The 26776-nt window shown below is 35.6% G+C and overlaps 1 protein-coding gene across 4 annotated transcripts in view; it reads right to left on the reverse strand.

Annotated features, from left to right (window-relative positions):
* Positions 1–26776, reverse strand: part of SLC9B1 (solute carrier family 9 member B1) — a 67164-nt gene that overhangs the window by 12001 nt on the left and 28387 nt on the right. For all 4 annotated transcript variants that reach the window (XM_082462897.1, XM_082462894.1, XM_082462896.1 and 1 more), the window contains exons 4-6: positions 14908–15078; positions 13567–13709; positions 12371–12498 (exon numbers count right to left, since the gene is read on the reverse strand). In XM_082462897.1, coding sequence (XP_082319023.1) covers positions 12371–12498; positions 13567–13709; positions 14908–15078 — 442 coding nt within the window. The remainder of the gene's footprint in view (positions 1–12370; positions 12499–13566; positions 13710–14907; positions 15079–26776) is intronic.

A 26776-nucleotide genomic window follows, 5' to 3' on the forward strand; every position in this document is an offset into this window, starting at 1 on the left:
ATAGTAAATTGTACAACAAATATATTAACCTTTACAATGACTTTTTTATTGGAGTATAATTGCTTTACAATGTTGTGTTAGTTTCTGCTGTACAGCAAAGTGAATCAGCTATATGTATACATATATTCCCTCCCTCTTGGACCTCCCTCACCCCCCTTCCCACCCATCTAGGTCATCACAGAGCACCGAGCTGAGCTCCCTGTGCTACACAGCAGGTTCCCACTAGCTATCCATTTTACACATGGTAGTGTATATATGTCAATCCCAATATCCCAATTCGTCCCACCCTCCCTTTCCCCCTGTGTCCACATGTCTGTTCTCTACATCTGTGTCTCTATTCCTACTCTGGAAATAGGTTCATCTGTACCATTTTTCTAGATCCCACATATATGTGTTAATATACAATATTTGTTTTTCTCTTTCTGACTTACTTCACTCTGTATGACAGACTCTAGGTCCATCCACATCTCTACAAACGACCCAGTTTCATTCCTTTTTATGGCTGAGTAATATTCCATTATATATATGTACCACATCTTCTCTTTACAATGACTTTGAATGTAAGAATTCTGCTTTTGAGTGAATGTCATTTAATGGTGGTAAAAATGTTCACACATTCTTTAGTGCTGGTTAAAACTCTATAGAAATTTCATTCAAGATGTTGGGTCAAGCACAAATTGCAGCCTTTACCTCCATCTCAAAACCATTTGAAATGAAGACATGAAAATAATAGGAGTGGGAGGAACCAAGATGGTGGAGTAGAAGGACATGCTCTCACTCCCTCTTGTGAGAACACCAGAATCACAACTAGCTGCTGGACAATCATCGACAGGAAGACACTGGAACTCACCAAAAAAGGTACCCCACATCCAAAGACAAAGGAGAAGCCACAATGAGATGGGAGGAGGGGTCCAATCACAGTAAAATCAAATCTCATAACTGCTGGGTGGGTGACTCACAGACTGGAGAACACTTATACCACAGAAGTCCACCCACTGGAGTGAAGGTTCTGAGCCCCACGTCAGGCTTCCCAACCTGGGGGTCTGGCAACGGGAGGAGGAATTCCTAGAGAATCAGACTTTGAAGTCTAGTGGGATTTGATTGCAGGACTTTGACAGGACTGGGGGAAACAGAGACTCCACTCTTGGAGGGCACACACAAAGTAGTGTGCACATCGGGACCCAGGGGAAGGAGCAGTGACCCCAGGGGAGACTGACCCAGACCTACCTGCTAGTGTTGGAGGGTCTCCTGCAGAGGCGGGGGGTGGCTGTGGCTCACTGTGGGGACAAGGACACTAGCAGCAGAAGTTCTGGGAAGTACTCCTTGGCGTGAGCCCTCCCAGAGTCTGTCATTAGCCCCACCAAAGAGCCCAGGTAGGCTCCACTGTTGGGTTGCCTCAGGCCAAACAACCAACAGGGAGGGAACCCAGCCCCACCCATCAGCAGTCAAGCGGATTAAAGTTTTCCTGAGCTCTGCCCACCAGAGCAACAGTCAGCTCTACCCACCACCAGTCCCTCCCATCAGGAAACTTACACAAGCCTCTTAGATAGCCTCATCCACCAGAGGGCAGACAGCAGAAGCAAGAAGAACTACAGTCCTGCAGCCTGTGGAACAAAAACCACATTCACAGAAAGATAGACAAGATGAAAAGGCAGAGGGCTATGTACCAGATGAAGGAACAAGATAAAACCCCAGAAAAACAACTAAATGAAGTGGAGATAGGCAACCTTCCAGAAAAAGAATTCAGAATAATGATAGTGAAGATGATCCAGGACCTCGGAAAAAGAATGGAGGCAAAGATCGAGAAGATGCAAGAAATGTTTAACAAAGACCTAGAAGAATTAAAGAACAAACAAACAGAGATGAACAATACAATAACTGAAATGAAAACTACACTAGAAGGAATCAATAGCAGAATAACTGAGGCAGAAGAACGGATACGTGACCTGGAAGACAGAATGGTGGAATTCACTGCTGCAGAACAGAATAAAGAAAAAAGAATGAAAAGAAATGAAGACAGCCTACGAGACCTCTGGTACAACATTAAACACAACAACATTCACATTATAGGGGTCCCAGAAGGAGAAGAGAGAGAGAAAGGACCAGAGAAAATATTTGAAGAGATTATAGTCAAAAACTTTCCTAACATGGGAAAGGAAATAGCCACCCAATAGCTGTCCAGGAAGCACAGCGAGTCCCATACAGGATAAACCCAAGGAGAAACACGCCGAGACACATAGTAATCAAATTGGCAAAAATTAAAGACAAAGAAAAATTATTGAAAGCAGCAAGGGAAAAACGACAAATAACATACAAGGGAACTCCCATAAGGTTAACAGCTAATTTCTCAGCAGAAACTCTACAAGCCAGAAGGGACTAGCATGATATACTTAAAGTGATGAAAGGGAAGAACCTACAACCAAGATTACTCTACCTGGCAAGGATCTCATTCAGATTCAATGGAGAAATCAAAAGCTTTACAGACAAGCAAAAGCTAAGAGAAGTCAGCACCACCAAACCAGCTCTACAACAAATGATAAGGAACTTCTCTAAATGGGAAACACAAGAAAAGAAAAGGACCTACAAAAACAAACCCAAAACAATTAAGAAAATGGTCATAGGAACATACATATCGATAATTACCTTAAATGTGAATGGATTAAATGCTCCAACCAAAAGACACAGGCTTGCTGAATGGATACAAAAACAAGACCCATCTATATGCTGTCTACAAGAGACACACTTGAGACCTAGGGACACATACAGACTGAAAATGAGGGGATGGAAAAAGATATTCCATGTAAATGGAAATCAAAAGAAAGCTGGAGTAGCAATACTCATAACAGATAAAATAGACTTTAAAATAAAGAATGTTACAAGAGACAAGGAAGGACACTACATAATGATCAAGGGATCAATCCAAGAAGAAGATATAACCATTATAAAGATATATGCACCCAATATACGAGCACCTCAATACATAAGGCAACTGTTAACAGCTATAAAAGAGGAAATCCACAGTAACACAATAATAGTGGGGGACTTTAACACCTCACTTACATAAATGGACAGATCATCCAAAATGAAAATAAATAAGGAAACACAAGCTTTAAATGACACAATAGACCAGATAGATTGAATTGATATTTATAGGACATTCCATCCAGAAACAGCAGATTACACTTTCTTCTCAAGTGTGCACGGAACATTCTCCAGGATAGATCACATCTTGGGTCACAATAAAGCCTCAGTAAATTTAAGAAAATTGAAATCATATCAAGCATCTTTTCTGACCACAACGCTATAAGGTTAGAAATGAATTACATGGAAAAAAATGTAAAAAAACACAAACACATGGAGGCTAAACAATACGTTACTAAATAACCAAGAGATCACTGAAGAAATCAAAGAGGAAATCAAAAAATACCTAGAGACAAATGACAATGAAAACACGATGATCCAAAACCCATGGGATGCAGCAAAAGCAGTTCTAAGTCGGAAGTTTATACCTATAGAAGCCTACTTCAAGAAACAAGAAAAATCTCAAATGAACAATCTAACCTTACACCTAAAGGAGCTAGAGAAAGAAGAACAAACAAAACCCAAAGTTAGCAGAAGGAAAGAAATCATAAATATCAGAGCAGAAATAAATGAAATAGAAACAAAGAAAACAATAGCAAAGATCAATAAAACTAAAAGCTGGTTCTTTGAGAAGATAAACAAAATTGATAAATCATTAGCCAGACTCATCAAGAAAAAGAGGGAGAGGACCCAAATCAATAAAATTAGAAATGAAAAAGGAGAAGTTACAACAGACACTACAGAAATACAAAGCATCCTAAGAGACTACTACAAGCAACTCTATGCCAATAAAATGGACAACCTGGAAGAAATGGGCAAATTCTTAGAAAGATATAACCTTCCAAGACTGAACCAGGAAGAAATACAAAATGTGAACAGACCAATCACAAGTAATGAAATTGAAACTGTGATTAAAAATCTTCCAACAAACAAAAGTCCAGGACCAGATGGCTTCACAGGTGAATTCTATCATACATTTAGAGAAGAGCTAACACCCATCCTTCTCAAAGTCTTCCAAAAAATTGCAGAGGAAGGAACACTCCCAAACTCATTCTATGAGGCCACCATCACCCTGATACCAAAACCAGACAAAGATACTACAAAAAAAGAAAATTACAGACCAATATCACTGATGAATATAGATGCAAAAATCCTCAACGGAATACCAGCAAACAGAATCCAACAACACATTAAAAGGATCATACACCATGATCAAGTGGGATTTATCCCAGGGATGCAAGGATTCTTCAATATATGCAAATCAATCAGTGTGATACACCATATTAACAAATTGAAGAATAAAAAACATATGATCATCTCAATAGATGCAGAAAAAGCTTTTGACAAAATTCAACACCCATTTATGATAAAAAAAAAAACCCTCCAGAAAGTGGGCATAGAGGGAACCTACCTCAACATAATAAAGGCCATATACTACAAACCCACAGCAAACATCATTCTCAATGGTGAAAAACTGAAAGCATTTCCTCTAAGATCAGGAATAAGACAAGGATGTCCACTCTCACCACTATTATTCAACATAGTTTTGGAAGTCCTAGCCACGGCAATCAGAGAAGAAAAAGAAATAAAAAGAATACAAATTGGAAAAGAAGAAGTGAAACTGTCAGTGTTTGCAGATGACATGATACTATACATAGAGAATCCTAAAGATGCCACCAGAATACTACTAGAGCTAATTAATGAATTTGGTAAAGTAGGAGGATACTAAATTAATGCACAGAAATATCTTGCATTCCTATACACTAATGATGAAAAATCTGAAAGAGAAATTAAGGAAACACTCCCATTTACCATTGCAACAAAAAGAATAAAATACCTAGGAATAAACCTACCTAGGGAGACAAAAGACCTGTATGCAGAAAACTATAAGACACTGATGAAAGAAATTAAAGATGATACCAACAGATGGAGAGATATACCATGTTCTTGGATTGGAAGAATCAATATTGTGAAAATGACTATACTACCCAAAGCAATCTACAGATTCAATGCAATCCCTATCAAATTACCAATGGCATTTTTTATGGAACTAGAATAAAAAATCTTAAAATTTGTATGGAAACACAAAAGACCCCAAATAGCCAAAGCAGTCTTGAGGGAAAAAAACAGAGCTGGAGAAATCAGACTCCCTGACTTCAGACTATACTACAAAGCTACAGTAATCAAGACAATATGGTACTGGCACAAAAACAGAAACATAGATCAATGGAACAAGATAGAAAGCCCAGAGATAAACCCACGCACCTATGGTCAACTAATCTATGACAAAGGAGGCAAGGATATACAATGGAGAAAAGACAGTCTCTTCAATAAGTGGTGCTGGGAAAACTGGACAGCTACATGTAAAAGAATGAAATTAGAACATTCCCTAACACCATACACAAAAATAAAATCAAAATGGATTCGAGACCTAAATGTAAGACCGGACACTATAAAACTCTTAGCGGAAAACATAGGAAGAAAACTCTTTGACGTAAATCACAGCAAGATCTTTTTTGATCCACCTCCTAGAGTAATGGAAATAAAAACAAAAATAAACAAATGGGACCTAATGAAACTTAAAAGCTTTTGCACAGCAAAGCAAACTACAAACAAGATGAAAAGACAACCCTCAGAATGGGAGACAATATTTGCAACGAATGAACGGACAAAGGATTAATCTCCAAAATATATAAACAGCTCATGCACCTCAATATTAAAGAAACAAACAACCCAATCCAAAAATGGTCAGAAGACCTAAATAGACAGTTCTCCAAAGAAGACATACAAATGGCCAAGAAGCACATGAAAAGCTGCTCAACATCACTAATTATTAGAGAAATGCAAATCAAAACTACAATGAGGTATCACCTCACACCAGTTAGAATAGGCATCATCAGAAAATCTGCAAACAACAAATGCTGGAGAAGGTGTGGAGAAAAGGGAACCCTCTTGCACTGTTGGTGGGAATGTAAATTGATACAGCCACTATCGAGAACAGTATGGAGGTTCCTTAAAAAACTAAAAATAAAATTACCATATGATCCAGCAATCCCACTACTGGGCATATACCCAGAGAAAACCATAATTCAAAAAGACACATGCACCCCAATGTTCATTGCAGCACTATTTACAATAGCCAGGTCATGGAAGCAACCTAAATGCCCATCGACAGATGAACAGATAAAGAAAATGTGGTATATATATATATACAATGGAATATTACTCAGCCATAAAAAGGAACGAAATTGGGTCATTTGTTGAGATGTGTATGGGTCTAGAGAGTGTCATACAGAGTGAAGTAAGTCAGAAAGAGAAAAACAAATATCGTATATTAATGCATGTATGTGGAACCTAGAAAAATGGTACTGATGAACCGGTTTGCAGGGCAGAAGTTGAGACACAGATGTAGAGAACAAACGTATGGACACCAAGTGGGGAAAGCCTCGGGGGGGGGGGTGGGAAAAAAAAATTCAAACTACCTCCTCATCCTCCTCTAAGTAAACGTGGACTACTATTTAAGATTCAAAATTCTTTCCTATTTAATTTTGTCATTTATAATCTTTAATTATTAGAATTGTGATATTTAATACAATTTTGAAATTCAAACAAAAAAACCCCAGCATGTATGCTATAACCCTAATTTTATTAAATATTTATTATAAAAAAAAAGAAGAAAAGAATAGGAAAATCCATAACCTAGCTAGAACACAAAAGGGGAATCCTCAATGGACAAGAGACTAAGTGTATACAGGAAGATTAGAGACAGACAGTTGAGGATTGAAAAAGGAAACCATGAGCCAAAAAGCATATAAGATTGCTACAAAAGATATGGTGTACTTTTAAAAATGTCCCAAGCCCAGAAATGGCAGATGCTGGGAGTAGGCGGCACCTCTGAGGAAATCAAATGGTAATTACTTAGAGCACCGCCGTAAGAATGGCCAGTCAGATGTAGTCTCCACACCACTCCTACCTCTTGAACAAGTCAGTAAGGAAGACATCTGCCCAAAAGAAGGAACAATGAGTGTGGGCACCTAAGTCACAAAGGCAAATGAGAAATTTTCTGGGGTGGTTGATGACACCACTGAGGAATGGGGGAATTCCTGCTCAGAATACCTTCTGTTCGTATATCCCATCCAGAACCTTGCCTTGTCTCTTCCACATTCATCTTCTAAATGCTGCAGTAGTGATGCGCGTGGTCCCCACCAGAACCCATTTGCCGGGCCAGTGTACATGTGCCCCAGCTGCTGCTTGTCGCCTGCTAACCACTGACATCTGCAGCTTTCTGGGAGCTTTGCCCTGATAACAAGAGCTTACCTGTGGATGCTAAGGAGGTTCACCACTTCCCCCTTCCAGACAGCTCCTGCCAATGACTGACTGATGTGAGGGTCTAACAGTTTAGCTCCTTTGCCTCTGGCTGTACAACCTCTCTGGTGCAGTTTATAATCAAGATTTCCCTAGGGACTCAAGAAGAACCTAGAATTCTCTGAAAACACATATTTGCCCAGTTCAGTGGTTCCTGAACTTTACTGCACATTGGAACCACCTATTTATCTGTTGCTGCTTAACAAATCATGCCCAAACTTAGAAGCTTAAAACAACACACAATTTATTATCTCACTTCTGTGGGTCAGGAGTCTGGGTATGGCTTAGCTGTATGCCTCTTCCTACTCAAGGTCTCTCATGAGGTGGATGGGAGAAGATCTGCTTTCAAGTTTACTCACATGGCCGTTGATAGGTTCAGTCTCTTGCAATGGGGGCTTCTCCGCGAGGCTGCTCGCAACATGGCAGCTGTCTTCCGCCAAGACAAGCAATTAAAGAGAGTGCAAGAGAGAACAAGGAAGACAGAAGCCATTGTCTTCTTATGACCTAATCTTCTTAGAAGAAATATCCTATCACTTCTGCGGTATTCTGTCCATTAGAAGCAAGTCAGTAAGTCCAGCCCACATTTAAACAAAAGTTTAAATATCAGAAAGCAGGGATCACTGACAGTGATTTTACCATGTACTTGGGATTTTTAAAAAATACTAATGCCTGGATTCACATTCCAAGACATTCTGATCTGATCTAGGATGAAGTTTGACCTGAATACTGGGATACTGTAAAGTTTTTTAATTGTTGTAAAAAATACATAATATAAAATTAACTTTCTTTATTTTTAAGTGTACTGTTCAGTAGTGCTAACGATACTCACATTGTTGTATAACATATACTTAGAACTTTTTCATCTTGCAAAACCGAAACTATACTCATTGAACAACACCCTTTTCCCCCTCACCCAAGCCCCTGACAACCACCATTCTACTTTCTGTTAACATGATTTTGACTACTCTAGATATATCAGTGGAATCATACAGTATTTGTCCTGGCTTATTTCACTCAACATAGTGTCCTCAAGGTCTATCCATGCTATAGAATGAGACAGGATTTCCTTCTTTTTTACAGCTGAATAATATTCCTCTGTGTGTGTGTATGTGTGTGTGTGTGTGTGTGTGTGTGTGTGTGTGTATCCCACATTTTCTTTATCCATTCACCTGTCCATGGATGTTTGGGCTGCCTCTACCTCTTGGCTATTGTGAATTATTTTGCAATTAACATGGGCGTGCAAATAACTCTTTGAGATCCTACTTTCAGTTGTTTTGGATATATACCCAGAAGTGGCATTATTGGATTAAATGGTAATTTTACTTTTAGTTTTTTGAGGAAACTCCAAACTATTTTCCATAGCAGCTGCCCATTTTATATTCCCAAAAGCAGTGTATGAATGTTCCAATTTCTCCACGTCTGTGTCAACACTTGTTATTTTCTAGCTTTTTAAAAAACAGTAACCATTCTAATGGGTATGAGGTGTTATCTCACTGTGGTTTTGATTTGCATTTTTCTAATCATTATAAATGTTGAGTACTTTCAGATGCTTGTTGGCCATTTGTATATGTCCTTTGTAGAAATGTCTATTCAGGTCCTTTGGCCATTATTTAGTTATTTTTTAAAATTTGTTGTAGGAGTTCTTTACATACTCTGAATATTGATCTCTTTTCAGATATGTGGTTTGCAATTATTTTCTCCCATTCTGTGTGTTGCCTTTTCACTTTGTTAATTGTTTCTTTTGCTGTGCAGAAGTTTTCAAGTTTTATGCAGTCCCACCTATTTTTGCTTTTGCTGCCTGTGCTTTTAGTGTCATATCCAAGAAATCATTGTCAAATTCAACGTCATGAAGTTTTTACATGTGGTTTGCTAGATATAGTATTCTTGGTTGGCCATTTTTTTTCCTTTCAGCATTTTGGATGTATCATCCCATTCCCTTCTGGCCTGCAAGGTTTCCACTGAGAAATCCAACTATTATCTTATGGGAGCTCTTGCTTTTCTCTTATTGTTTTTAAGATTCTCACTTTCTGTGACTTTTGACAGCTTGAGTACAATGTGTTTCAGCATAGGTTTCTTTGGTTTTATCTTAATGGGAGCTTTTTGATCATCTTGAATTTGTATGCCCATTTCCTTCCTCAAATTTGGAGGTTTTGGCCCATTATTTCTTCAAATAGGCTTTCTGACCATTTATTTCTCTCTTCTCTTTCTGAAACTCCCATAATGCATAGGTTGGCCCGTTAAATGGCATCCCACAAGTCCCTTAGGATCTCTTCACTCTCCTTGTTTTTCTTTTTGCTCCACTGATTCTATAATTTCAAATAACCTGTCTTCACGTTCACTGATTCTTTTTTTTTCATCCGATCCAGTCTGCTATTGATCCCCTCTAGTCAATTTTTCAATTTATCATATTCTACAGCTCCAGAATTTATTTTTGGTTCTTTTTTTCATAGTTTCTATATCCTTGTTGGTATTCTCACTTTGTTCATGCATCATTTTCCTGGTTTCTTTTAGACGTCTGCAACATCTTTGAGCTCACTGAGCATTTTTATGATGGTTATTTTGAATTCTTTGTTGAGTAATACATTTCCATTTGTTTAGGGTTGGTTTCTGGAATTTTATTTTGTTCCTTTGATTGAGCCCTGAGTCCCTGTTTCTTTGTATGCCTTGTTATCTTTTGTCGGAAATTGTATATTTGAAAAAACAGCCACCTCTCCTGGTCTTTATGAAATTCTTCACTAGGGAAAGACCTTCACCAATTATCCCAGCTAAAGATTCTGGGAGTCTCTCAAACCTTTCTGGAATGTGCCTTCTCCAGGCTTTGGTGAATTATCTCCAGCTGGACTTCAGCTTTTTCCTACTCCAGAGTAACCCCAGGTATCTATCAGCAGTACTGCAATCAATATCTCTGGAGTATAGCAATGCACACGACTCACCTTTGTTCTCAGTGGACCTCAGGCATCTAAAATGTGCCACTCTCTTAAAATGTGCCACTCTCTTTTCCGTCAATGTTCCAAGTAAGATGAGGCAGAAACCAGTGCCTTGGGCAGCCTCTTAAAAAGCCAGAATATAAGACACATGTTCCAGCTTTTTCTTTTCCTCCTGAGGGAGAACTCAAAAGTTGGGAGTTTCCTCCTGATTGCCCTTGCTCAGTAGGAGGGACGTGGGGTATGGTGGGTAAGTGCAATGGAATATTCTAATTGCTCCATTGTGCCTCTCCCTGGCATTGTGCTTGCATGGAATGCTATAACCTCTCAAGTGGTTTCTGGAGTTACCATAAAGGTAATCTGGTCCTCATATAGTTATGAGAGTGTCTCCATGTGGGAAAGTGAGCCTGGAGTTTCTTATTCTGCCATCTTGCTGACATCACTCCTCTAATTTCTGGGATATTCAAAAACTCCCCAGGTGATTTTAATGGGTAGCAAAGTTTTGGAACCACTGACTTTTCCCACACTCCTCTCTGGCTTTCTTCACTCAGAGGTTTCTACTGAGAGCTCCCTTAATAAATCATTTGCATAAGAATCTTAGGGAATTCCCTGGGAGTCCAGTGGTTAGGACTTGGCACTTTCACTGCTGTGGTCCAGGTTCAATCTCTGGGTGGGGAACTAAGATCCCACAAGCCACAAGGTGTGGCCAAAGAAAAATCTTAATCTCAGCCTGAGCTTCTAAGAAAACTTGCTTGGTAGCATGATTGGCCTATTTCCTGCAAGAAGGCAATAGCAAACAGATAAAACAAAACACAGGTTAATAGGAAGTTTCAATTAAAAAAATGAGTACCCATTAAAGTATCACCAAATATTTGGGGAAAGCCAACACTTTGAATTGAGGCACCATGGTCATTAAATGGAATAATTTATACCCAAGGAAAGAGATATACTAAGAAGAGAACAACAAGAACATGACTTCAGAATAACTAAATATCCTCAGAATCATGAAAGTATACTGTATCTGTTCATAACATTTAACTATTGTTCTTAGAAATTAACAATTAATTGCCAAAGTTAAATAAATAAATAGGTGATATGGACATAACTGTAGAGTGAGTTAATAAGCTAGAGAACTGAGCAGAGAAAATTTTCCAGTGTGTACTGCAAAGGCAAGCAGATGAGAAGTATAAAGAAAAACTTAATAGATATGGAGGAGGGAGTTACAAAAGGACATAATAAAAGAGAACTGAGGAGAGATAAAAGATATATTCAAGATCTGGACAAAAACTGGATACACAATCCTTTGATTGATTCAAAGATTCCACCAAATACTGAGTAGATCAAAAAAATTTTTTAAATCACCTAAGGATAATAAGAAATTGTTAATTTAGTTAGAAAATGCACTTATCTTTTAGAAATGCACATGGCATCCACTGGAATGGATAAGTGGAGGCAAAAGTTAAATGGATTGAAAAATGAAAAGAAGCTCAGGATATAGAGATAATGATTATAGACTATTATTCTGAGGAATTTGGACATGAAGGGAAATGAATGGCGGATAATAATAGATGGGACATTGGATCTAGGAAAATAGTGTTTGCTGTTTTTTGTTATAATATCTATATCTATACAAAATATCTTTCATATATAATACATATATTACATATAATAGATACAGATTTTATATCTATGTACATATGGTGTATAAGGAAGAAGTCATTACGTTAAAAATAGAGATAGATTACAGTATAGGAGGAAAAAATAAATTGATGACGTGAATTATCTTGGCATTAAGCATTTAGAGACTATGAATATTTGTTAAGGATACAGTGGATTTAGGACATGGCTCTGTTTCTGACCAACTGATTTCCAAGATTTTCTACCACTGTGAAAATAATTTTCATGATAAGCTTGTCTATACAATATTCAGAATATTTCAATAATTTAAAACCAAGAATTTTAACTGAATATTTTCATAGAGAAAAATGAGAAAAAGTTACCCTAATAGAAATCCCCATTGCCAGGGAAAATTCATAAGCAAGTGGGAAACAACAGCAGTTGAACATGCCTCTATGAGGCAAGGACCCATAGACAATCTTAAACAAACTCCTTTCAAATGCTTCAAAGCCTGAAATATAAACATAGTCACATTTAGACAAACCTATACTGGCCAATAAGAAAGTTATTTTAAGCAAATATTGAAATACATTCCAGATGTCCCACTGGGCTTTAAATGCTAATGCAGCTCATTTTATATGTCATCATATATTGGATTATAAACTATTTCATAGTTTATAAAACACTCGTATTTTAATTATTAACAAAGACCCATTTCTCTGTGATTAAATAACTATTTCTGCCTCCCTTATCTTCTTAGTAAATAGTATAATGAAAGGATCCTATAGGTTTATTTCCATCAGTTAACTTGTAGAGATGAACTGTTTGATTAGCGGTAATAATTATGCCAAAAGAGAAAATCATTTAAAAACTGCAAAATTAACTGACAGGGAAAACTTTTAAATTTTCTTATTGGTTCAAATTTTCTACTGGATAATACAATAAATTATCACTGTCTATAATTATTTATGCTCTTAAGATACTTCCACCAGTCTTATATATTTGCCACATTTGTTATATCCTGAATAGCTGGTATATTCATGAATATCCATCTTTAAAAACCCAAATAGATTTATGATCCCTAGACAGTAATATTTTAAGAAATATTTGAAAAGATTAGCTTTTACAAAAATGTAAAGATAATCAGGAACATAGTTCTGTGGGAAAAATTCATGAAACAATATTATTGAAATTCTTAATCATTCTGAGAAAACAAAACAAAAGCAATAACCTTTTACAGGAGGACCTTATCCTTTGTTAATTGAAAAGTAAATAGTTCTCCACAGAAGAGCCACAACTCTCAAATGATACAAATGTTGCATGTATAAGGGACATTTATCTCTATGTAAATAATTAAAGATTATCTCCAATAGAGATCTTATACCACAGAGATTTCTTTTCATATCAGTAATATAACCAGAAGTAGAAATTAAGGTGTCAATATTTCTGCAAAATCTTTGTTCTTTGTCTTAGTTTTGCTCTACCTGGAACATCTGTAAGAAAAATTCTGCCTCTTTTTCTTTTCCACCAGCCTCTAATATTGAAAATAACTATACTCAAGGTATAATTGGAAATCTACCTGTGGATCGAGTCCAAGCCCAGCTTGCACTAGAATAATGGTAAGAGCAGTGTTTCTTAAAGTTGAAGACATTGTGTTACTAATATAGACGTGATCACTGAGGAATGGAACATTCCTAACGGTAAAACCAGCCAGTAACATCCCTTAGAAGAAAGAAAATAAACCATGTCTGATTCAGTTCATTTTCCCAAGAGAGAAAACAGAAGTGTTTAATTTCCCTTCTTCAAACACACTATGTCTCTCGCTACTTTGGTGAAGGGCAGGTTACATGCAAGTAGAGGAAGCAGCATAAATGAAGGAATGGATATAAGAAATGATATATGTCAATGGGGTGCAACAAGCAATTCAGTATTGCTGGAACATAAAGGACTAGGATGGGAGTGGGGAATGGGCTGGAGGGGCCAGATCATGGAAAGCTACCCCTACCCTCTACCCTCCCCTGTTTTGGCAGAGTAAGGCACCAGGGGAAAGTTTTAGGCAGGAAGTGAGATAATGAGTCTTGTATTTTCTATGTGATGGTCTTGGCAAATTAGATAGACATAAAACTGAAGGAGAGACCAGACAGAAGGCTCTGCCGTAGTCCGTGGAATGGTTAGAAACAAAGAGGCTGAGCTAGGACAAAAGCGGAAGTTTTGGAGAGGAGGAAAAAAAGATTCAGTAAATACTTGGTAGGTGCTGAATGGGTGTTATGAACACAGAAAGGGTGTCAAGAGATAAGCGAGAGTGATTACCTCTATTGACAGTAACTAAATATTTGAATGTATTGAATACTTAGAAGATATAATACACCTCTGATAGAAGTTCTTCCACTAATTTTCCTCTACCTGGAGAATTATAATAATGGTGATGAAGAAATAGGGGGTACCATTGTTTAGGCAGATGATGCATTGATGAATATACATAGTGGAGATGCTCAAACAGCTCACCCAAAAACTATAAAACCTTTTGGTGCCCTAGTCACTATAACATTTGAATCTTGTAATTGTATTTGAATTAGGTTATCTACAGAAAAATTCAGTTTTTTTCAAATTTTTCCTTTTCTACAATATATGTAAAGTTAAGTAAAAAATGTCCTATTAAATGATAAAGCAACAAGAATCATATGCTAAGTATATTTAAAGTATTTAAAAATATATTTCAGGAAAAATCTGTGTGTGTATAGAGAATAAATACTTCTATAAACAAGCTATATATACACATACATAATAAGTACACATATAAAAAAGCTATATAGATCATATTACATTGAAATAGTTCTAAATTATATCTACTCTCACTAGAATATAGTCATAATTTACATGTAGTCAATGACAAAAAAATGAGAGCTAATTATTCACTTACCAAGAAGAGGGGGAAGTTGAGGCACTGAAGGTATTCTAATGATTTCCAAAAGTTTCCCGCCAATAACAGCACCATAAAAGATAATTAACAGTCCAAATAAACTTCCATCAGGAAGAACTTCAGGGCCTGAGAATGACCAGGTTACACACCATATCATAAAAAGTATAGCTCCTGAAATATAAAAAAGTGCATGTCTATATATCTATCTAGACGTAGATATATACATATGAGAGGAATTTGATTTCATCGAATATATTAATAGCCAATCCTATATAATGATACATAATGTACACTAATGTTGCTTGCTAGTGTAGTTAAAGAAATGTCTGTTTAACATATATTCCAAAGTCCTTGTCAATCTAAAAAAAGTATTTTTATTAAAAAATATTTTTAAACTATCTGTGAATCCTTTAAAGTGCTAAGCTTTCTCATAATATATGACATTTTAAAAATGTCATGGCAGTATGAAGAGATTTACTTCATTTTATGTTTTAAAGTAGCTTTTTCACCAGGAATAAGATGATTTGTTGTGATAACAGTTCTCAAGTTTATTGAAGATCATAGTGGCAGTGTGCCACTTTTTTTTTTTTTAACATCTTTATTGGAGTATAATTGCTTTACAATGGTGTGTTAGTTTCTGCTTTATAACAAAGTGAATCAGTTATACATATACATATGTCCCCATATCTCTTCCCTCTTGCGTCTCCCTTCCTCCCACCCTCCCTATCCCACCCCTCTAGGTGGTCACAGACAGTGTGCCACATATTTTAATGGCAGCAGACTAAATATTTGTATTGAAAGGATAACTCAGTTGATGTTTGGGTATAAATTATTAAAGGGGACAAAGGCTGAGGAAAAAGTAAACCTGGTCTTCGGGAGAATGTAAAGTATCTTAGATTATGTATAGGAAGTAGAGGTGGACAGGATGAGTAATGATAAGGTAGTAGCCTTATTATTTCTGTCAACTAGGTACTAAGGAAAGTCCCTACTCACAGAGGGAATTCATAGATTTCTGTAAAGGACAGAAGGTTATACTGCAAACTGCCATCTTCAAATTAAATAGCTACCTTCATTTACTATGAATCATAATTTCTAATGTTTTTTTTTCAGGTCCTTAAAACAGCTTAAGTGTATTCTTTAGCTGTGACTCCTTTTTGGTGGCTCCAATCTGTCAAGGGTGAAAGAGGAGAATTTTGACAAACTCAAGGCAGGAAGTTAGAAATAAGATTCTTGTCCCCTCCTCTCTGACTATAACCACTCCACAAAATTGGAATACTTAAAGGACTGAACTCTTACTAAAAGAACGAACCAGAAATTATCATTCTACTGATAAAGGGAGAAGACAAGGCAGATTGTTTGTCTTAGCTGGTCTCCGGGTGGCAAAATCACTTCTGAGAATTCATACAGGCCTCAACTAACTTATGTTTTGGGCTCAAATTTACATGATTTGTATGGTTTAGGAACCCCCAAACCCTGAATTTGGCATAAAATGTATCTTCCCATGGAACTATTCCTAGGGCACTTGGTAGATTCTAGTTCAAAATATCCCTAATAGACACTCCTGATTCCAGACTGCATAAAGTCTCAAAGACAAAAGCCCACTGAATCTGAATTTATAATAAAAACTTACAAAATAAGAAGTAATCCCCATGAACAAAAGTTGATAGATACAACAAAGAATGGGCTTAGATATCCAAAAACTTCAGCTAACAGAACCAGTAGATAGACAATATAAAATATGTATTTTCAAAGAAACTCAAGACAATTAAAAAAATACTTAAGACATAAGAAAAGAAATACCTGGAAGCATTGTAAAAGACTCAAATACAACATTTAGAAAGAAACTATAATTACTGAAATTTAAAAAATCACTAGATACCTTAAACAGCAGGCTAGATACAGCTGAAAAGAGAAATATGGTAAACTGGTAGATATGAGGAAATTACCTAGAGTGTAGCATAACAAGAAAAATGAGATGGAAAATATGAGATATTTAGATTTTGGAAAAGATGTAAAATATATCTAATAGTAATTTCAGAAACAGAATAGAAAGAGTGAAAAAGAGACAATATTTGAGAAGAAAATTGGCTTAACAAATTTATAGAATTGATTAAAACCATAATCAAGTCTGTATTGATTTGGACACAGGAAGTAAAATAAATTCTCACCAGGATTAAATAAAAATAAATAGATACTTAGACACAATGTTGAGAAACTACAGATCACCAAAAACAAAAATAATGTCTTAAAGAATCTAGAGGGAAAAACATAGATTAGTCATAAAGAAATAAACATTAGAGCAGATCCTCAATTCTCAACAGCAACAACAGAAGCTGGAAGATAATGAAATAAGGTCTTCAAAGTACAGAGATAAAATATCCAATGTTGAATTCTGCAGCAAGTTAAACTATCATTCAAGAAAAGGACAGGGCTTCCCTGGTGGTGCAGTGGTTGAGAATCTGCCTGCCAATGCAGGGGACACGGGTTCGAGCCCTGGTCTGGGAAGATCCCACATGCCACGGAGCAACTGGGCCCGTGAGCCACAATTACTGAGCCTGCGCGTCTGGAGCCTGTGCTCCGCAACAAGAGAGGCCGCAATGGTGAGAGGCCCGCGCACCGCGATGAAGAGTGGTCCCCACTTGCCGCAACTAGAGAAAGCCCTCGCACAGAAACGAAGACTCAACACAGTCATAAATAAATAAATAAAAGAACGTGAATTTCTTAAAAAAAAAAAAAAAAAAAAAAAAAAAAAAAAAAAAAGAAAAGGACAAATGAAAGATATTGTCAAGCAAATATATCTAAGAATATATTCCATTTTTACTAGGGGAAAAACTATTAGAAGATATGCTTTAGGAATAAGGACATAGGACTATAAAGGAAGGAAAAATGAACAAAAAAAATTGTAAACATGTAGGTTGGTCTAAACAAGTGTTTGATTGTATAACAAATACCTAATCAAAATTGTTAAATCAGGGGATATAAAAATAAGTTGGATATGGGATTTCCAACAATGATAACATGAAGAAGTTGACAGTTTATTTCAATAAAAAAGTCTACATATAAAACTGTATAAAATAATAAAAGCAACCATTTCAGGACCTTGAAAACTGACCAAAGGCAGTTATCAAATTGAGAAGCATTTATTCTTGAAAAAAATGCTAGAGTTTTGGGTAGGATCACTGAGAGTCTGAGGCCTTCCTGCCTGGGATTGCTACCATTCCTCTCATCCTTCTCCCCCGCTTCAGCTCAGTTGGGAAAAACTAGTTATACCAGCATGGAGTTGGAAGTAAAAACCAGCAGCTTTCCTGCCAGAGGAGGTGGAATGGATTTGATATGGAGTGGAGGCAGAAAACCCATGACCTTGCTGGCTAAAAGTGGCAGACTGGTTTGGGAATGGACAGAGAAAACATGTAGTTTTGCTAGTTTGAGGCTGCAGTCCAAGTTGAGGCAAGTGGCAGACCAGCCAAAAATGTGACTGGGAGATACTGGATATGAAAGAGGTATCGAACGGTTGAAATAAGTTCTCTACATATCCATGGCTAATTGGGCAAGTATGCAAATGCAGGGAAGACTCAAAGAGTATGGCAAAAAGTGAAAAACGATGTGAGACCTGAGTACTAGCAGCAACTTTAAATGCATTCTTCAACCCATCTACAGATCACCTGGCAGAGGGTGGAAGACTTATTGGCCTGAACACAATGTCTCTCCCAAATCATTAGGTGACTACTAAGCTATGCAGACAAAAGGGAAACCACTAGGAAGATAGTCTAACAACAAAAAAATAAACAAACAAAAAACTGATAAGAACCACTGGCTGCTGCAAACCATGGGGCAGGTAAAAATCCACAGTTTAAGTACATGTGAATTACCAAAACAACAATAATAATAACAAAAACCCTAAAAAATAAAACTGAATTCAAAGTTGCAATAATGTGTAATTAAGATGTTTAGTTTTCAACCAAATTTTCCAGATGTGCAAAGAAACATGAAAGTATGATACCTACTCAGGAAAAAAGCAATCAATAGACATAGAGTGAGTCCAGGTGTTAGATTTACAAAGTGTTCAAAACAGCTATTATAAACATGTATAAATAATTAAAATATGATAAAAATGTGCCATTTAACAGAGAATATCAATAAAGAGATAAAATTTACTTTAAAATGAAAATGGGCATGGGAGAAATGGGTGAACTGTTTTTGTTTTTAGTTTAAATAAATTGAATTTAAAAAATTATAAGAGATTATCTAATGCAGATCCATAACTTTAGGCAGGCCAACTTCCATTTTTTTAATAAAAGAAAATCTAGAATTGAAACATACAACAACAACTGAAATGAAAAATTCACTGGAGAGGTTCAACAGCATATTTGAGCTTGTGAAAGAAAATATCAACAAACTTGAAAATAGATCAATAGAGATAATCAATATGAAGAACAACAAGAAAAAAGGAATGAAGAAAAACATAAACAGAGCCTCAGACAGCAATGGAATACCATCAAGAGTATTAACATATGCATAAGGGGAGTCCCAGGAGGAGAAGAGGGAGAGATAAAGGGGGAGAAAATATTTGAAAATATAATGTCCAAATTTCCAAATTTAATGAAACCAAAGACAGCCAGAGACAAAGCAAAAATCTCGGGAGTGGCAAGAGAAATGACTCATTACATATGGGGACAATAATACAATTCATAGCAACATTTTCATCAGAAAAAACGGAGGCCAGAAGGCAGTGAAGTGACATTTCAGAAGTACAGAAAAAAAAGCAACAACTGTCAATCAAGAATCCTTTATGCAGTAAAACCATCCTTCAAAATGAAGCTTAAATAAAGACATTCTCAGACAAATAAATAAATAAATAAATAAATAAATAAATAAATAAATAAATAAACAGAATTCATCTTTGCTGAAGAAACACTAAAGAAAATCTTTAAGTTGAAAGGAAATGACACAAGGTAATTTGAACCAATAAGAAAGAATAAAGGGCACTGAAAATGATAAATAAATGTCCAAGTATAAAAGATTGTGTATATATGTTTTTCTCATTTCATCTCAATTTTTTTAAAAAAAGCTTAAGATTTTTAAAAGCAATAAGAATAACAAAATATTGTTGAGTTTACAGTATATAGAGGTATATTGGCTCAAAGCTGCTATATAATACCAAATTACGTCAATATTAAACTGAAGTAGACTGTAAAAAGTTGAAGGTGATTATGGTAATTCCTAGAGAAACCATTCACACTAAAGCCTCTAAAATACAGCTAAAATAATAACAGAGAAATTGAAATAATACACTAAAAATACTTGGTTAAAACAAAAGAAGCAGTAGAGTAAGAACAGAAAAATAAAAAGATATGACAAATAAGAAATAATGCAATGGTAGACATAAGTCTAACAATATCAGTAATTATGTTAAATGTGACTGGACTAAAATCAAAAGGCAAAGATTGTCATAGTGGATTAAAAAAATATCCAACTATATGGTGTCTATAAGAAACACACTTCAGGTGAAATGAACAGGCTAAAAATAAAAGGATATAAAATATATATCATGCAAATGGTAATCATGAATCAAAGAGGTAAACACAAGGGGATTACAACATGTCTTAAAGTGAATAAAAATGAAAACAGAATATATCAATATTAAAGGAATGTGATATGTGTAGAGGGAAATTTATAGGTTTAAAAATATATTAGAAAGAAATAAATAATCTAAAACTGACAATCACATCTATCTTAAAAAGTTAGAAAAAGATAAGTAAGCCAAATCAAAAGTAAGTAGGATGTATGAAATTAAAAAGATTGGAGTAGAAAATAAAAAAATACAAAATAGTAAAACACTAAAGAAAATCAATGAAACAAAAAACTGATTATTTGAGAAGGTCAGCAAAATGGATAAAGTTTTAGCTAGAGTGACCAAGAAAAATGAGAAAAGACACAAACGACCAAAATCAGAAATGAAAGAGGAAACATCACTATAGACCCTACAGAAATTAAAAGAATGTTAAGGAAATATTATAAACAACTTCAAGCTAAAAAATTAGACAACTTAGATGAAATAAACAAATTCCTAGAAAGACATAAATTACCAAAACTGATTCAAGAAGAAAGGAAAAATCCAAATAGACCAATATCAAATGTTTGCTATTTAAAAAATAAGAGTACTGTATACAGAACAAGTTTAGTTACTATGTTACTGGGAAGAGGGAGTAAAATAAGATGGAATTCAGTTGATTTAAGATCCAAAGATTCTTTGATTTTATGGAGTCCACCCAGATTATATCTGAGGTGATAGAGAAATTTGGGCTCTAAGGTTACTCATGAAATTACAGCTCAATTCCTGAAAGAGGAAATAAAGGGGGTAAAGTACAGGAATGATCTTCTAGGAGATGGATCAAAAATTTTTTTCAGTAAAGGACCAGACAGTAAATATTTTCGGCATTGTGAGTCATATGACCTCTGTTACAAATACCCAACTTTGCCATTTTAGCACAATAGAACTTTATAAAACAAGTAGGGGACTGGATTTGGTCTATGGGCTGTAGTTTCCCAGCTCCCATTTTAACAACTGAAATAAAAAATTATACCTGGATGTAAGTGAAGAGCAGACTGCTTCAGGCAGAAAATTACTGTAAGGGACCTATGATGATTTCTTGGGTTCTATTCTTCCTAACATCTTTCTTCCAGCAAGGCTACAAAATTTTTCTCTGCCTCATATATTTTTTCCTAAAGTTAGTAATATTTCATGAAATTTTACTAACCAGATATTTATTAGCATAAATAAGCACATTGTTTGAAATTAATCTTTTTGCTGTCTTGCCCAACACCAACCTGAGAGCTGATAAAGCAAATGAACGAGAGTTTTGATTAAGTGAAGGAAGAAAAGGACATAAGAACAAAACCAAACTAGTTCAAGATGGCAGACAGGGCACATAATGCTTAACTGAAATAAAAGTATAGAAATATAAAAAGGAAAAAACATATCACCATGAAGAGAATTGGGGGAGAAGAGATAGTGGTTGTCACACACTCCTGGGAGGTGAAAGCTGATAGGACCAGGTTGAAGGATGGAAACAGGTAGAGAAAGCTGCAGCCTTAAATATGCGAGGTACCTACAAAAGAAATCCATTTGACAACAGAAACTGGAGGAAAATCTGAGCTTAGAAATAGTATACAGCTAAAGGAAGGAGTGAGAAAAGGGGCCTAAAAAGGGGAAATTAATCAAGGGTTTGTACATGGTACAACAGCATCAGTCAGCAGCTCTATTCCTCTCTCCATTCCTGTGCTTAGAAACTGCTAACATTTATCATACTTATAGTCATTGAATGGATTACCTAAGGGAGAGCTAAAGCTTTAAGAGTGATTGTTGGAGTTCCAGAGTGAAAACAACTCATTCTGGTATGTGGAAAGCCCACAACTTCATAGTCAGCTCTATGTCCATTCACCACAAACTAAAGCCCATCAGTCAATAAAGCTTTGTCCTGCCCTGTCCCAGGCAGAAGATGGTCTCAGAGCGGGGACCTGACAAGAAAACAGTCCTACCTTCACAACAGCATAGTATATCTGCGTAAGCTATTGAGACCTTCCTTCTTAAGTATCAGACAACCGAGGATCATTAACATAAAACAAAACTCAGCATCAAGAAAAGGAAAAGTCAAGCAAAACAAACTGAAAAGCTGTCCTCAGAAGAAACTGATAATTCAGGGACCAGAATGAAATAAAACAAAAATTTTAAATTATATTCTCAGAGATTTGAGAATGTACATGAAATAAGAATAGAATACCATATGAAAGGAACAATTAGAGAACAAAAAGGGTTCTTGGAGATAAAATAAATATGATTGCTGAAATGAAAAACTGGAAAAATGAAAGACTGAAAATGAAGTAAAGGAAATCTCCTAGAACAGAAAGCAACATAAAGTGGTGGTAAATATGAGATAAAAACCAATCCAGGTTGTCCAATATCTGACCAGAAAAGAGAATAAAGAAAAAAAAAAGGAGGGGAGGGGGGAAATTATCAAGGAAATAATATGCAACTTTCTTAGTGTTCAGGTTGAAAAGGTCAACTAAATGCTCAATACAAAGCATGAAAAAAGATCCATACTTACACTTATCACTGTAAAATGTTGCAAAAGCAAAGATATAGAGATGCTAAAGTCTTCTAGATACCTTGAAAAAAGCCATTTCCAAATGAATCATAAACAGATTTATATACTATTTCTTAGAAGCAACTCTAGATACTAGAAGACAGCAGATAAACCCTTCCAAAATTCTATGAAAAATTATTTCTAATCTAGAATTATATACCCAACTAATCAGATGTGAGAGCAGAATAAAAACGTTTTCATATATGTGAGGTCTCTGAAAGTTTAGCTGTCATGTATCCTTTTTTTTTTGGCACTTCCTTGAGGTTGTATGCTAGCAAAACCGGGAGGAAACCAGGAAAGATGAAGGATTTTAATCTTGGAAACAGTGGATCCAAACCAAGAGGGCATTGAAAGGAAGCTCTAGGATGACAGTCTTCCACAGACCTAGAAAACAACCACATTAGGTGGAAGCAGAAAAGGAGGTCTCTGGGAGGAAAGTCTCCAGGAATAAAGAGGACTTCTTAAAGTTTATAAAACTATGAAGACAGTAAAAAAAAAAAAATCAGTGATTGCCAGGGGATTCCAGGAGGAGGGAGGAATGAATAGCTAGAGCACAGGAAGTTTTTAGGGCACTGAAACTATTCTGTATGATACTGTAATGGTGGATGCCTATCATTATAAATATGTCAAAACCCACAGAACACAAAGAGTGAACCCTAATGTAATTTATGGACTTTAATAATAATGTATAATATTGGTTTATCAATTGTAACAAATATACCACACTAATGTAAGGTGTTAATGATAGCAGAGACTGTGTGTGTGTATGAGGGGGTAAAGGGTTAAATGGAAACTCTCTGTACCTACCACTCATATTTTAGGTAAATCTAAAAAAATTGCTTTAAAATGCTATTAATTTTAAAAGAAAAAACCTATGAAACAATATGAAATGGTGTGACATATGTATAATTGAAGTCCCAGAAGAAGAGGAGAGAATGGAGCAGAATAAATATTTGAAGAGAAGATGACTTTTCAAAATTGATGAAAGACAATACATAGGTCCAAAAAGTCTAGTGAAGCCCAAGCAGGATAAATACAAGGAATAGTATGCCTAGTCACATTATAATTAAACTGTAGAAATCAAAGATGAAAAGAAAAAGTTTAAATCATCCAGAAAATATAGTCAAATTACATTTAGAGGGACAACAATAAGAATTATGCTGGCTTGTCATTAGAAATAAAGGAAGCCAAAAGACAATTAAAGAACAGCTTAAAAGGGCTTAAAGGAAACAGGGTCTGTGAACTTGAAGTCTATACCCAACAAAAATATACTTCAAAAATAAACGTCAGAAAGAAGAACAAAGGAGGTATCACGCTCGCTGATTTCAAACTATATTACAAACTTATTGTAATCAAATAGTATGATATTAGCATAAAAACAGACACATAGATCACTGGGTCATTTGTCATTCTGGAGCCCAGAAATAAACTGATATATGGTCAATTAATTTATGACAAAAGAGCCAAGAATATACAATGGGGAAAGGACAATCTTTTCAATAAACGGTATTTGGAAAATTGAACGGTCACATGCAAAAGAAGGAAGCTGGACCTCTATCTACACTATACACAAAAATTAACTCAAAATGGATTAAAGACTTGAACATAAGACCTGAAATCATAAAACTTTCAGAAGAAAACATAGGTATTAAGTGTTGGTATTGGTGATGAATTTTTGGATTTGACACCAAAAGCAAAGGCAGCAAAAGTAAAAAAAAAAAAAAAAAAAAAAAAGGGCGGGGGGTGTGGACTACATCAAACTAAAAAGCTTCTGCACACCAAAGGAAACCATCAACAAAGTGAAAAGGCGACCTACCAAATGGAAAATATTTGCATACCTTATATATGATAAGTGGTTAGTGTTCATAATATACAATGAACTCATACAACTCAATAGCAAAAAAACCCAGACAATTCGATTAAAAATTGGGCAGAGGATCCGAACAGGCATTTTTCCAAAGAAGACATACAGATGGCAAACAGGTACACGAAAAGATGCTCAGCATCACTAATCATCAGGGAAATGCAAATCAAAACCCCAATGAGATAACACCTCACACCTGTTAGAAAGGCTCTAGTCAAAAAGACCACAGGTAATAAATTTTGGCAAGGATGTGGAGAAAAAGGAACCCTCATGCACTGTCAGTGGGAATGTATAGCCATTGATGTAGCCACTATGGAAAACAGAATGGAGGTTCCTTAAAAAATTAAAACTAGAACTACCATATGATCCAGTAATTCTACTTCTGGGTATTTTTCCAAAGAAAACTCTAATTCAAAAAGTTGTAAGCATCCCCATGTTCATAGCAACATTATTTACAACAGCCAAGATATGGAAACACCTTAAGTGTTCATCAATGAATAAATGGATTAAAAATGGTAGATACATATACATATATATAGTACTATATATAGTATATATACGTATATATAATGAAATATTATTCAGCCATAAAAAAGGAGGAAAACCTTGACATTTGCTACAACATAGATGGACTGACCTTGAGGGCACTAGGCTAAGAGAAATAAGTCAGACAGAGAAAGACAAATACCATATAATCTCTCTTATATGTGGAATTAAAAAAAAAAAACAATCAAGTTCATGGATGTAGAGAACAGATTGACGGTTGCCAGAGGCAGAGGGTAGGAGGGTGGGTAAATGGGTGAAGGGGGTCAAAAGGTTCAAACTTCCAGTTACAAAATAAGTCATGAGGAGGTAATGTACAGCATGCTGACTATAGTTAGGAACACTGTATTGCATATTTGAAAGTTGCTAAGAGTAGATCTTAAAAGTTCTCATCACAAGAAAAAAATTTTTAACCATGAATGATAGACTTATTGTGGTAATCATTTTGCAATATTTACAAATATCAAATCATTATGTTATGCACCTGAAACTGTTATATGTCAAATGTACTTCAATTTTTAAAAAGGCCAAATTAGACATTTTCAGACAAATAAAAGCTGAGAGAATTAATTACTAGCACAATTACACAACAAGAAACATTAAAGGAAGTTTTTTGGGCTGAAGGGAAAGAATCCCACATGGAATCCCAGATTGCCAGAAAGAAATGTAGAGAACCAGAGAATGTAAACATGTGAACAAATATAAGGGAATTTTTTTAAAACTTAAAACAAAGACTTTTGGTTTTTTAAAGCAAAAATAATAAGAATGTAGAAGTAAAATATATGATAAATCTAGCACAAGGGCAGAAGAGGGATAAATAAAGTCATACTGTTGCAAGACTTTTCTATGTTATCTTGATGTGAGCGATGGTTTTCGACAAATATATACATTTGTCTACATTCATTGAGCTGTGTACACTTAAGATCTGTGCACTCTGTGGTGTGTTGACTATAATTCAATAAAGTACTATTAACAACAAAAATTTTATGAGATGATGGAGTGTTTGGAAAAAAATCAGGAGTATGATACAACAAACAGTGTAAGCAACCCCACCCCCAAATTTTGGCAGTTATGGACAAAGCTGCTATAAACATTTGTGTGCAGGTTTTTGTGGGCATAAAGTTTTAGCCCATTTGTGTAAATAATACCAAGGAGAGTGACTACTGAATCATATGGTTAGAGTACATTTAGTTTTGTAAGAAACTGCTAAACTGTCTTCCAAATTGGCTGTACTATTTTGTATTTTTAGCAGCAATGAATGAGAGTTCCTGTTGCTCCATATCCTCACCAGCATCTGGTGTCAGTGTTTGGGACTTCT

Source organism: Balaenoptera physalus (genome assembly GCF_965194825.1).
Source record: "Balaenoptera physalus genome assembly, chromosome: 5".
In the NCBI taxonomy this organism is placed as follows: Eukaryota; Metazoa; Chordata; class Mammalia; order Artiodactyla; family Balaenopteridae; genus Balaenoptera; species Balaenoptera physalus.